Source organism: Apus apus, chromosome 3, assembly GCF_020740795.1.
Source record: "Apus apus isolate bApuApu2 chromosome 3, bApuApu2.pri.cur, whole genome shotgun sequence".
Taxonomy (NCBI): Eukaryota; Metazoa; Chordata; class Aves; order Apodiformes; family Apodidae; genus Apus; species Apus apus.
The window spans coordinates 53,050,726-53,065,170 of NC_067284.1; the positions used below are offsets into that span (position 1 = coordinate 53,050,726).

The following is a 14,445-nucleotide window of genomic DNA, read 5'->3' on the forward strand; positions in this document are numbered from 1 at the left end:
ATTTTTGTCATTAACTTGACTACTTCACTTTTTGCATCACTGGTACAGACCATCATGGTGGGAATAAGTTGGTGGTGTCTTGGGTGTTTTTAGAAAAAATAGTTCAAAAACATCTTATGCTGTACAGGCTCGATTAGAAAAGGTCAACCAGTAGCCAAGAAAGGAATATTAGTGCTACACCTAAAGACCAAGAAGTATTTTCTGGGCAGCAGTTTCTGGTTCATAAAGCAGAAGATGCAGTGCTAAGTCTCCTACAGCTTATTAAAATGATGGCCCACCACTGAAGTGAAATGAGTACTCTGCTAAATATTACGGGTCTAAATCAGGCAATGATGCAAAAGGCAAGATATATTAGATAACTACATATTAACTTAAACTCTTTTCTGCCTACTTACCTTCTCTCTACACATATATTTAGCACTGCTGTAGCTTACAGGGTGAGGAGCCAGAAGTATTTTTCATACATTGAAAACTGGATTTTCAGCTGAGCATTTTTGGGGAAAATATGGCATTGTCCATTAAATATTTTACCTTTCCATCAACAAAAAATTCCCTTCCACAAGAAAAGTCTTCTCTGAGTAGTTTTGATGGACAGATAATAAACATAACCAGTTTTTCCCTAATTAGGAATCAGAGCTTCTTGAGTATAGACAACAAGAAAAAATGTGTAAGCTGTAGCAGTGCAGACTCTGTGTAGCTGAAGGTAAATGCACTACAAGGGAAATAAAATGTTTAAAACCAATTCATATCTCATGCCTGTCCTGGAGCAACAAACAGATTATATTCACTGCAATGTCACTGTTTTGGTTCATTCAAACAAGGGTTAAGTTCATGCAAACAGATGTAGGATCTCTATGCCAGAGCAAGGGAATGCATCTTACACAACTTGATGTACCACTTCCAAATGTGACCCTCTTTGAAAGTCAGCTTATCTTACGCTGCAGATTAACACATCTCATCAGATATGTGCCCAACTGGTTTGGTGCCTCATATTTTGGCACTTTACCTGATCTGATTAAGTCACTCGTTAGCTTATATTAGTGTGCTATGAAACTCCTGCAAGAGTTAGGAGATTGCCAATAAAAATTTAACCCTGACACTTCCATACATAAGCATATCTGAGAATCAACTTAGGCTCTTTTGTAGAAACTGTGTTAGAGGAGAAGCTAAACAAACAGCTAATAATGAACAACTGAGCCCAGAAATTTATCCTCATTTCCTGCTCACCCACTGCTTGCCAAGATACTGTTGTTGCCTTTGGTCTACTTTGTATTGCAAATTATTTGCCCAGATATTTCCATGGATACCTCCAGATTTACAAATTGGTGTTCAGACCTCCCCCCCCCCCCCTTCAAAATGTGATACTGGAATCTCATATGACTTCAGAAAGACAGTACATCACATATCACATTTCTGTGCCTTGACTGGAAGAGGCTAATTTCAAAAATGAAGTTGCAGACACAAAATATCACAGCTGCAAATTCAAAAAGAAAGGAGAGGGTGGAGAAGAAAGCAAAACATCTACTGTTGACTTAAAAATTCGTATTACTGCAAACATTCTTGCTGGTAAACTAATTTCCTAGAATATTTATGCAAACAAAAGGAGTTCTAGTACAACCAGAGCAAGTGTAATTTAACATCTGAATTAATGTTTATCATGTTTCATCTTTTCAGTATTCCCTCGCTTCTACTCAGATGTGAAATTCTTCTGGTGTGTAAATACTAATGTGTTTCAGCAGCTTCCAAATAATTCAAATTATTTAATGTGCTGGTGGCTTCCACATTAGTACAACACTGCCTCCAAGGTGGAAAATGGGGGAAATTAGGAAAAAGACAAGTTAGTCCTTCGGGAACAGTCTGTCTCAAAAACCTATCCCAGGCTGCTGGCTACCTTCTGATTTCAACCAAAACACATCCCTGGACCACTGTTACTCCTGACACCGGCGAGGAGCTCAGGACGAGATATCTCATGCTGTATAGTTTAAGAGAACACGGTTGCCTTCATCAGAAATAAGATTGAATCACAGATCTGAAAAAACATGTTGTAATTAACTGTACTTCTGAACATGAGAATAGCCTATGTGAGGAATATGGTTTCCTTGAACCAATTGACTAAAGCACCCTGTGGTTTTTTCTTTCCAGTCTAAACCCAAATATTTGTAGTATAGCTCAGTGCCGGCAACTTAAAAAACCTATAGGGCAGCATGAGATCTCAGACCATGAGACCCAGGCTTTCCAAGATATCATTAAAAAGGAGCAACAGCAGCATTGCTAAAGGTATCCCATGAAAAGCAACAGTTTTCTTTTAAAATGGGAACACTCACCCACACTAGAAAATGGACCAACCCATGGAGGCTGGACAGCAGGTCAAAGCAACAAAATTGGAGCCCAATTAAAGAAAATGCTGAAGGTTTTGACAGTGAGTGTTCTTCATCAAACTCTGAGAGGGCTGAAGGGTTAAGAAGTTAATTCAAACCAAGTTACCTAAATCCAGTTTGCCCTCCTTTCTGGAGCTCTCAATTCAATTCTGACAGAGCCTTGGAATAATTATCTTCCTACATAATATAATTTCCCTTTTTGTCCTCTTGAAGAAGACTGCCACAGCACCTCCACCAGCAGAAGGGAGCATCTGAACATCCATCCACTCAACCTGAGTAACTTGCACCAACCTGCAATGGATGCTTTTGCTCTCTGCTCCAACAAGTCTCCCCACTGCTGGGAACGGGAGGAGCCCCAGTTCCCACCTTCCCAGCTGAGGGGATGGTGGTGCATGGGCAACCAAAGGCAAGCTAAAAACTCCTGGTTTTTCCCAGGAATTCAGGACAGCTGGCACTAAGAAGTCTCACAGATGTGGAAGAAAGATTTTACAGCTTTGCCCACAATAAAATTGAGTGAAAGAGGAGACTTGTGTATCTGGCATAAAGAGGGGGACCCCCCTCCCAGTTCTAAGTCTAATATCTGGAAATATGACCCCTGTTACGCAGATGAGCTCCCAGAGCATTCTGGCATTTTGCAGAGCAAGTATCAGTTGGTGCAGGATAGAGAGTCACTGTAAGCTGTGTTTTTAGGGGGGCTGCTTTGTTTTAATGCTTCCAAATCCTCTAGAAAGGAGAGCAAAGAAAATTGTCATTGTTTTTAGCCAAACACTTTGCCTTTTTATGTTTTCAGCAGCCTAGTTTTATACCCATCTGCCCTCTCTATACCCGTTTCCAAAACCAGACATTATCCTGCACAGGAGTAGGGGCAGGGAGCCAAATTTTAACCCCATGCTCCCCTCAAGACAAAATCTCATAATCATGGAGGAATGGGAAAATACATGAAACCCACTTGCTTTAACCTTAAAAAGCTGCTGGCCTGGAAAATATTAATACATAACCAAAACTTACAGAATTAAGTGGTGTAATAGTATTTTTTTATCAGATTAACATCCTTGAAATGGACTATTTTTCTCAGCTAGATCCGGATATAAAGTGCATCCTTCAAATACCTGCCTCCAAGAAATGCTTTTATACAAGTGACAACTTTGCTAAATAAATTGCCTATTGCTTATTACAAGTTTCCTTGTTAAAAGAATGGTATCAGGTGATCAATAAAGATTCAAAACCTAGAGACAGAACAGAAAAAAACCCTTTCACTTTTACTGGAAAGTCAACATCTTTCAGCTATGTCGTCTACTTTCTGCTCTGTCTCCCATTTCAGTAAGATTTAACCTCTTAAGGAAATTGTTTTAAAAGCAGTTAAAAATAATGATTAAATTATGGGATTTACATGAAAGAAATCCTTGCTCCATTCATTTTTTTTTTAAATCATGGCAATTTGTTTTTTAAAAGGTGTTTGAAGTCCTTGAATCTACCTCTTGGCACCATTTTAAAAAAAAGTAGTTTATAATCCCCTAATGTGCTTAAATAAAGCCTTCAGTAGTTTAAAGTGTTATTAAACATCTTTTGGGATTATAATTTTATGGCTTTTTTTGCCTGATTAGATGATGAACGTGAAGATCATCAAATACTCATCATATAACAAACCAATTACATAGTATAATCCCCAAAATGAGTTCTGAATCCCAACATTTTAAATTAAGCTGGATTTAAAGGATGCAGAGAATTCACAATGAGTGAACAAAACACTTGAATAGACACCCCCCAAACTCCCTTCTTCTAGTTTCCAACCAAAAGGTTCCATTGCTGGGACAAAAGCATAGTATTTATCGAAGCAGAAATTAATCCTGTTGCCACAATCTAATTTACACAGATCTGGTTGTAGGCAAGATTATTTTTTTCCCCTTCCCTTCTCCAAGCTTTTCCCTTTTTTTGCAATCCCTGCTGAGGGTTGTAAGCTACAGCGAGGAGAACTGCTTGAAATACAGTGGTGAGATCTAAATGTGAATTGATGCAACAAATAATAATAACAAAAAAGAAAAGAGGGTATGTAAAATTTTGCCATGCTGCAGCACACGGTGAAATTATCATTATGCCAACTTTCTGGAGCCCATCTCCAGCACAGGACTTGTTCTCCTCAGTCCTTCCTCTAGATACTGCCATGTCATTTCATGTTCATCTGATGCCACCACACAAACCTCCCCTTATTTTTTGACTCAACTTTTATCTCTTCACCCAACTATTAGCAGCCTTATTTATTGATATTTTTATCCAAATAATAACAGGACATTCCTTTCACCTCAAATTTATGGCAAAATCCTAAAAACAGATTTCGCAAACCTCAACATTTACAGGCTGCTGTCATAATCTACCATAAAAAAATTCAATAAGCTCCAAAGCTATGTTTTGCCTAACTAAAGGTCAACCCAGGCAGCTCTTCCAACCCATACATTTAATAACAATTAAATCAGAACAGCAAACAGTTAAAATAAATCCTGCAAAGTCCTAAGTGTCTGGTCACCACTTCTGCTATTGCTTTAGCCAATTATTTTTTGTTGTCATTATTCCAAGGGGAAGAAAATAAAAAAGGAGGGGAGGAGGGGCGCAATTCGGATGAATTTACACCCTGGAATATTTCAGAGCACACTGCCTGCACCCACAGAAGACAGTGCTTGCCCACCCTTCAGGCACATGTCAACTCAGCTCTGCACATCAGTCAAAATCATGGGGGGCGTACAGAGTGACACTGAGCGGGAACTATTGCCCAAACACTTCCACAAACAGAAAGGCTGTGGCCTTGCATCTGATTATTTGATTATTTTTTTTCATCCTTCAATTAAGAAAAAAAGAACTCCCTCCTAAGCGGGAAACGAGAGCCAATGGACAAACCTCAGGAAATTAAGTCAGTACACGAGGAAGATTTAATACTCTTGGAGATGGAATAACTGCACAGAAGGAATTAACCAGCCTATACACTTTTGAAAGACTGTATTAGTCCCAACATTTATTTTAAATCTTTCCAACCATTAATCATTAGTATGACAGCCACAGCAATTACTGTCTATTTTGTTTAATTCCATGCCACTGATGTGTATTAATATTACAATTGCGAGAAAAAAACATAACATTTCCTTTGAAAAGGAGGGCTCCATACTAACACCCCAATTAGGAAGCACCAGTGGTCAAGGGGATGCTGGATTTCATGGTTAACCACTGCTCATTTCTTCCCTCAGGATGGGAATGTGAAAGCATGTTAAGCACTGGGGGAAAAGGGAGGTATCACCTGCCCTTAGGTCTCCCTGACCAAACAGAACCCCCTCCCTATCTCTCCTCACCTCCCACTTTAGGGAGGACACCCTAGGGATGACCAAATTCACTAACAATAAATAAATAAAGGATACGGGCTCTCTAGTTTCCTCAGTTGACCTCCCTCCCACAGTGAGGAGACCAACTGAGGACACTGTCATGCCTGTGTGTAGGGTCATGAACAGCCATGAGGACCAGACACCCTCAAAAATTAACTGGAGCCTTAATTCCTTCAGTGATAGACTCATAGAACCATAGAATAGTATGGGTTGGAAGGGACCTCTGGAGATCATTGAGTCCAACCCCCTTGCCAAAGCAGCATCACCTAGGGCAGTTCACACTGTAACACATCCAGACAGGTCTTGAAAGTCTTTAGAGAACGAGACTTCACAACCTCTCTGGGCAGCCTGTTCCAGTGTTCTGTCACCCTTACAATAAAGAAGTTTTTCCTCATCTTGAGCTGGAACTTCCTGTGTTCTAGTTTGTGTCTGTTGCCTCTTGTCCTATCACAGGGCACCACTAGAGAGGCCCCTTCTTCTTGACACCCACCCTTCAGATATTTGTAAACATTAATAAGACCCTCTCTCAGTCTTCTCTTCTCCAGACTGAAAAGCCCCAGGTCTCTCAGCCTGTCCTGGTAAGACAGATGTTCCAGTCCCTTAATCATCCTCATAGCCTCCATTGGACTCTCTCTAGTATATCCCTGTCCCTCTTGAACTGGGGAGCCCAGAACTGGACACAATACTCCAGATGTGGTCTCACTGGGGCAGAGTAGAGGGGAAGGAGAACCTCCTTCATCCTGCTGGACACACTCTTCTTAATGCAGTCCAGGATACCATCTGCCTTCTTGTCCACAAGGGCACATTGCTGTCCCCAGTCTGTCATCCTCCTACTTCTCTGGTCTGACTGCAGCTATGATTTGGGCCTGTTTTTTTTTTTTTGTAGAGAGGTGTGGAGAATGGCCCGTCTTCTCCCCCCTCCCCCAAGACTAAAGAGTACAGCACCCTGAGCAGCTTGTCAACATTTTATATTGCTCTAGCACTAATGGTAGCGTCGACTCTTCCCCGTGCTATCAATGTGCTTGCCTGGAGGACACACAAAACCCACCGCTATTCTAGAGGCACAAATTCTCTGATGCCTTCTCACTCCAGTAAAAGTACACCCAGCTGAAGTGTGCGCTTCGAAGAGCCCACAATGTTGTCCAGACATGTTTTAATTTGGGGAAACTGCCCGCAAACTCATCTAGAGTCAATTTGAAAAGTCTGTCTCAAGGTGCTAGCTGGAGAAGGTTGGTCTTGGTAAACCAATTGTGCTCTAATGAGCTGATCAGACAAGCCTGGAGCTACCATCATGCTGCCTGAAGAAAGCTACCCTGCAATAAATCCACAGGCTTCACTTGGCTGGGATGGATCTGCACAGGGGATAGCAGATTTTCAAAGCAAGCTTTAGCTTTGTGCTGCAAGGCAAAAAATGCAGTGGGGGGGTTCCTTCTCTATTTGAGAAGAAGAGACCACCTTACTAGCAGATGTCCAGATGGTGTCTCCCAGGAGCACCTGTCTCCACAGATACTCTCATCTTCTCTTTTGCACACCATTACAGCACAGGAGAAGAGCAAAACAATACTTGCATCCTACACCTAATCTGGACAAAACAGTGATAGGGTCCATTCTCTGGTCCTGAGACTGTGCGTAAAGCCAGCTGCAGGATCAGGTCAAGCCCATGGAGCTAAATGCTCAACATGGACTGGATCCTGCCACAAGGTCTTTCAGAAGTCACCCCTGCTATCTTCTATGCTCCCAGGAATGGGTTTGAAGGGTGGTATCCACCCTAGGCTAAGAGCATCCTGGAGACTGCTCAAGCAGCTTAACAGGACAGTCTGTCATGTTTCTGTGCCCAGGCCTGGGTACTGTTTGATTTACTAGCACAAACACAGCAACAGGCCACTTCCAGGAAAAAATATTAATAGTAATACACACTATCTAATTTGTAATTCCTCAGCTGGGAACTACAGGGACTGACATGCAGTTGCCCAGTATCCCCTGGTGTGCCTTGTACTGACTGCAGAGCTTCCAGAGCATCTCCTCAATCCAGAACCTAAACCAGGCTGGTATGAACATTGCTGCCAGTACAGCATCCCTGGACTGTTTTAGAGGCAGATGTCCTTCACCTCACATCTACCTACACACACCAGGTGTGAGCTTGTTTTGGGTGAAGACCTAGAATCTGGGTGCCACCAAAAGCAAAAGGGACCTCAGCCTTCAGAAGCCATGTGATGAATGTTCCAGCGACAGGGCTAAGGAGCTGGCAAAGCTAGGGCGTGGATGACCTAGAGTCTGACAGAGAGAGAGAGATTAACTTGGTGGTATCCGAGGCCCTCTCTGGCCTTGGAGGAGGGCTCTGGCATGAAGGTTCATTCATAGCAACCCAGGACCATGCTGGGCAGGATTCCCTGCCTGATCCCAGTGCTGACAAGAGTCACGGCAGATATCTGGTTTCTTGGCTCAGCGGGGGATGGAGAAGTGATGTGAGTGAGCACTTCCTCCAGTTAACAAGTACACCCTTGGCAGGGCTCCCACCAGGGCTGGGCTAGCTGGCTGGCTTCTGGTTTCACCCTGACCCTAACTAAAGGCAGGGAAGAAGAGTCAACTGCTGGGATTAGAGGCGAGAGCTGTTCTTCACTACCACCTGCAGATTCCTGGCACCCCTTGCCTGCCCGTATCCTCCTGGCACAGAAAAGTTCAGACAGAAAACCTGGGGCTGAAGACCCACATCCCCACAGTGGATGAAAACACAGTGACAGATCACCACAACATGATGAAAAAAGGAAAACAGCATTAGAAACTTTTCTAAATGCTAACATTAGAAGGTGTGGTACACAATATAAAGCCTTGAAAGAAGCTCCAGCATCCCATTTAACCCCACACACCTGTCCAGAGCTTTGATTTCTGATCCCAGGAACAAAAAAAAAAGAAAATTATAAAAAAGAACAACAAAAAAACCCAACAACAAACAAACAAGTAGCTGTGGCAACAGAAATAGGTGCACATCCCTCCCCCCTTTATAACATTATATATAGGAGTAATGTACACTCTGGGAATGAGAAAATCTCAAATAAAAAAATTATACTTTCCTATTAAACCAGATACATTCAGACCTTTCATCAAGAAGCTTCTGATGATCTCTGACATAAGGTCTTTGTTCACTTTTTGCTTTGTTTTTAATCTCCCCAGTTCTTGTCTGTGGTTCTCTGGAGCACAGAACAAGGGGCTGAAGGCTGCTCCCTGCTTCGAAGCAGCAATTCCCACATCATCTAAGGGGAGCTGCAGCTGTGCAAGCAGCAGGGCAGGACAGGTCTCCGAGGTTATTAGGATAAGCTTAGTCACATTTTGCAGTGACGTCCTGTTAACAACTGCAACTCGAACAAACAAACAAACAAAAAATCTAAAAACAACACACACAAAAAAATCCCAAACCCATAAAAACATATGCTCCATGCTCTTCCCCTGGCATCTAGCAAATGAGACAACAACAGCTCTGCTCGGAAAGGTTCCCTGAGCTGCCTGTCAGCAATATCACACGCATTTTTCGCTTTCTATGACTACTACAACTATGACATTTTCCGTGTTTTATTTTGCATATTTGATCTAGAGTTCACTTACTGTTAGATGCTGGAACAGCCATGCCCTCATGATATTTGTGGCTACTTTGGGAAAGATGCCACGCTTTTTATGTCGCTTTTTGTCCTTATCTGGATCATCATCATCACCTGTGCTGGGGGAAGCTACACTGTTGTCCAAGCCGTCACCTGTAAATATAGTGAATCAAATTTTGACTTATGCTACCTTTAGATACTTCAGCCGAAGCCTGGCTTTGGGTATTAACTGCATGAATATTTAAATGAGGTATAAATTCTTTAACACCATAATTCATCAGGGGTTAAGGGGATAGGGGGAAAGAGACAGGGAGAGAGGGAAGGTCTCAGGACTGTGTCAGCCCCATTCTGGCTTATCCTGAAGGACAGTGTGGCCAACTCTGCCACTGTAATCCAAAACCAAAAGGGTTTTAAAAAAGAAAAATAAAAATGTTGCAAGTAGCCAGCTTGCAAAGGTGGAAACGGTGGCTTTTCTTCACACTAGGTCACTTCCCAAAAATCGATCCCGATCAGCTACTTTTGCTGAGATGGCAATCAGGAAAATATTGATGGTGTCCCATCCCTATGAATTGTGTGAAGCTAGGTGCCCCGTCCCACTCCGAGACACAAAAGCGAGGAGAATGCAGCTCTCTTGCAACATCATATTTTTCTCCCCAAATTAAAAAATAACCAGAGGATTGGGGCATCACTTATTTTAAGTCTTTTATAGATGTTTGACTTCCCCCGACTTTTTGATGGAAAGTGTGCAGCTAACAGGCCTCCCCTCTTCCCAGCCCCAGCCGAAAGAAATGCATAGTGGGATAAGTAGGAACCAATTTGACATACACCATAGGAATTAACATCCTGCTTTGTGCCAGTGTGCCATATCTGTAATAGGTGTCTTCTCCTGTTAAACAACAAACTGATCCAGAATGAATTTCCTTAATGCAGAGAAGGTCTCCAACAGTTCTCATCACATTAGCAACATAGCTATGGAAGGATGTAACTGCATAGCAGCCAACTTGGGTCTGGGCTGATGGGCTACCAGTCAAAGAAAACCAAAAGCTGCACTGCCTGGCCAGTTTGCATGCAGTTTTTCTTTCCAACCCTGAAGGCAGGTTATAAAGAAGTCCACAGAGCAAACCAGTCTTTGAATCTTCTGCACGTGGATTGAACGGTACATCCTGGTTTCCAAGGATGTTGTATTTGTAGCAACACGGAGCTGCAATGTTATTAGGCAAGTGTTTTTAACACCCCAGGGGAAGAACAATCAAGAAAGTAACCTGAATTGGGCTGAATCAAAACTATCTCTGGTAAGAATAAAAATTTATTTTAAAAAATTAAAAAAACCCAAAACCCACTATGTAGACTGTCAAAATTATGATTCATTAAACAGCTTTCAGCACACACACACACAAGTTATTATTAGTGTTATATTTTTAGCACCTGACTGTTGCAAATTTATAATTGTCCTTATGACTTGGCTTGTGTCTTTAATGAAATGGTAACCTTGGGTAGTTATAGAAACAAACAAGATTTTTTATGAAGAAATCAGATATCTGACAAATTCTTTGAAAGCCCAGTATGTAAAAAAAGAGCTTTTATACAGAGAAGCAATTCACCATATAAAATAATAATTCATAAAAGAAACATGAGCAAAGGAAACAACTCAACAGCATTTAAAATTCCACAGGCTAATCCACTTTCTGTCTGTGAGAGGCAAACAAGGAAAAGAAAAGTATTACGCATTCATTGATTAAAAATGAAAAGCTTCTAACCTAATGACACTGCCTTTCACCACCTCCCTGCAACCATCCACCCACCCTCTTCCCCCCCACCCCCTATTTTTTTAAAATACACTCTCTCCTCATTTCAAACCCCCTTCAGATTAATTTAGCAGGCATCACCTCGTGCCTGACAGGAGGAGGACTCATTGATAATTTATGGAAATATCTACTATAATCCAAGGGAGATGACTTTTTTTCCAGCTTTGTGCATCAATAGATAATCAAGGCCTTCAAGCAGCCTTAGCTTCCCATTACCTCAGGCAAGAGAATTCCTGAAAGCATGCCTCCGGGGCACCTGAATTATATCCTCCATTAGGGGAGGAAAAGCTTTCTGCATTCCACCTATAACACTCCCCAGAACCTTTCCTGTTTATTTCTGCTGTATGAAAGCAGAAGCACTAGGAACAGGATTTTTTAAGTGAAGACTTATGTAGATACAATGGAGAAACCTTTCAAGCGCGAGCCAGATCACCTCCTTCAATCCCTGGTGTTGACCTATCCTAAATAAAAGGTTTCTGTTACATCATTAGCTCAAGCCAAAACCAGCCTTGGCTTAATGCACAGTTTGTTCTTCCTACTGTTTTTAGGCAAATACTGCTACTTTACTCCCATCTGGGAGGGAAATTACACTGCTGGGCTGTAATCTAAGACAAGATTTTCATTGGAAGCAAATGCTTTCAATCCAGTGTAAATACTGGTGCATGTTCAGAAAAGCCTAAAACAATAAACTCTGGCCCCGTCCAACACAAGTTAGAGAAAGTGAAAGGCAGGGAGAGGACCAGCTATCCTAAGAGCAAATGCTTCGGTATAGTTTTATAAATTGTTTAACCTCTTCTACTATTTTAAAACGGAAAATTGATCCCGTAAAGACTTGAAACCACAGAGAGTAGTCTAAATGGTCAATTGTGGATTTTAGAATTTCCATCTACTTTGCAACTCGATACACTCACCTCTGTGAGGTCTCCAGAGATCCTCTCCCCTTGCCCTGCTTTCTTGCCGCCCCTCCCCCTGCCCCTCTTCCTCTTTTTAAAGATCACTAAACAAACTTGAAGCACCACTGACCAGCCACACGGTAGCAGCTACGAACCACGTTTGTAAAATGTCAGCAGCAACTCTGTTCCTGAAGTTGACTTCTCCTGCCGCCAAATGAAGGCGAACTGAAAAGGTGGAAATAATCATAGAAATGATGCTAGTCCATAAACAAGCTTACAGCCTCATTAGTATAGCGGGAGGCTCCACTGGGTGATTTATGCTTGTTTTGCTGATGCCATGAGGAAATGCCATAGGGCAACTTTAGCCAGCTGCTAATGGTTTTTGACAGCTTCTTAGCAACTAGTGCAAGCAACGCCGTGGCGTTTGCTAGTGACAGAAACCGAAAATGTCATATTATCTGCCCATGTGTCACGAAGTCCGTGTGGCAATTAACTAGTAGGCCAGTGACCGAGGGGCCAGAGGCTCTCCAAAATGGCCCATGGCTATTCGGGGGGCAGAGCAGGCACAGCACTCGCCTTTACACTGCACATATGCCCAGTTGTATGCACAATCTGCATCATGCTCCCTCCACCTTAGCCACCAAAGAGTTTGGTCCACCCAGATCCTTTGTCTGTGGAGAAACTCTGTCTTGCTTTCTCTTTAGGCACGGCATGACATTATCAGAGGAACTGCAAGTAATCGGTCTTGATATGATGGTTGGAAATGGCACTTTAATTGGCAATACCTGATTCTCTGGTTTTGAGCACTGGATCCGAAGGTGCTAGCTGTTTTTCTGCTTGCTCGCAAATTAGTCTAAAAGGATTTAATATCATTGAAGCAGACTCGTTGCCTGTCAAATTGCTGGGAGCGCAGCGACTCTGCACAGCAACTAGATGCTATTTAAAAAAAAACCTGGAGCCTGTAAGGAGCAGGAGGAGTGCCCAGGCTCTGCACGCCCATTCCCCAGTGAGCAAAACCAGGCGCTATATGTCAAACTGTCAAACCTTTCAGAGTGGCCATTTGCCCTTTAAAATAATATTTAAGAATTGTTTTTACTCAAATTTTTATAGGCCATGGTCTAGGGAAACAGGCCAACCAACAAAGAAAGGAATTTGTACTACAATTCATCCATAGACAATTTCTGGCCAGACCTGGGCCAGTCCCCATGGAGCAAGACAGGTGACCTGTGGCAGCTCCCTGGCTGTTGGCGAGCTCCAATTTCAAACGTCCTCAACTCTGGCATCCCCAAGTTGCCTATTTAAGCACACCCAGGCATTTAGGCTGCACTATCTTGTTCCTTTCAAAAAAGGATAAAGCAGCATTTATCGTATTCAGCTCCACTGAATGGGTCAGGCCAGCCATGCCAGCGGGAGCTCCTCTCACTGCATTCCCCTCCCCACTGCCATCACCTCCTACCACTTCCCTTTCTCCTCCCAATCTCCCAGAAATCAGAGGTGGAAGCAGCAAAGGGCAACTGGCTTTACAGCAGCTCCTTGAGTGGGTGTTGGTCTCTCTGTCCTGGGTGATCTGTTATAAACCTTTGCTGGCAAAAGAGGTGCTTCTAGAGAGCAGTGTGGTGCATGTACTCATCTTCAGTGGTGGCAGCCAGGGCAGGAATCAGGTGGCAATTCAAAGCCTCCTTTCACACTTCCACACTGAACTGAACTGAAATGTCACTGCCATGCAATGTTGGGAAGGCATAGGCAGGCAACTTCCAGCCACCCAGCTCCTAAGTCCATCCTCAGAACTCTTAACATTTCTATGTTATCTATATGTATCTATAAAAAACCCAAACCCAAGCCTGGGCCATTTCAGAAAGATTAGAAAAATAAATGTCCTAAAAACCTCCGCTGTCCACTCAACTAGAAAATCCATGCCTCTGCATGTGGCTGTTTAGAATAACATCCTCAAATTATTTTAAGAGACTAGAAATATCAATAGCAAAGTGTCAAATATAGTTTTACTACAGGTATCTTCACCAGATACAACAGGTTATTTCTCACTGCATGTAGCCCTGTCCTAGGATCAAATCTGTACTTGGAGCACAAGTATGTTTATATGGAAGAAAAACATACTATTCCTAAAAAGTCTGCTTTTTACACCTCTGTCATGAGACTGGAGAGAGGTTTTGGTGTTACTGTTCAATTTGCTAGGAAGGGGTGAGAGGAGGAGACTATGTTCACTGAGGTCCACCAAATTGTCTAATGAACACCACCTTCCAGCTTTTACAATCCACCTCTAATCAAGCATTTAAACCCACTGCTTTAAGGCTTTCACAAAAGAAAATGTGAAATACATACACCCAGAAGCCCTGGGAAAAGGCCCTGAGCAACTTTCAGGTGTGCCTGGGACTGGAAGGCTCCATTAGCAT

General features: G+C 42.5%; 1 protein-coding gene across 6 annotated transcripts in view; it reads right to left on the reverse strand.

The window, feature by feature from the left end:
• MEIS1 (Meis homeobox 1) overlaps nt 1-14,445 on the reverse strand; it is a 112,022-nt gene that overhangs the window by 43,803 nt on the left and 53,774 nt on the right. For all 6 annotated transcript variants that reach the window (XR_007888916.1, XR_007888917.1, XM_051613683.1 and 3 more), the window contains one exon: nt 9,344-9,489. Coding sequence is in view for 4 of the 6 variants with exons in the window: in XM_051613683.1 (XP_051469643.1) it covers nt 9,344-9,489 (146 nt within the window). In the remaining 2 variants the exon portion in view is untranslated. The remainder of the gene's footprint in view (nt 1-9,343; nt 9,490-14,445) is intronic.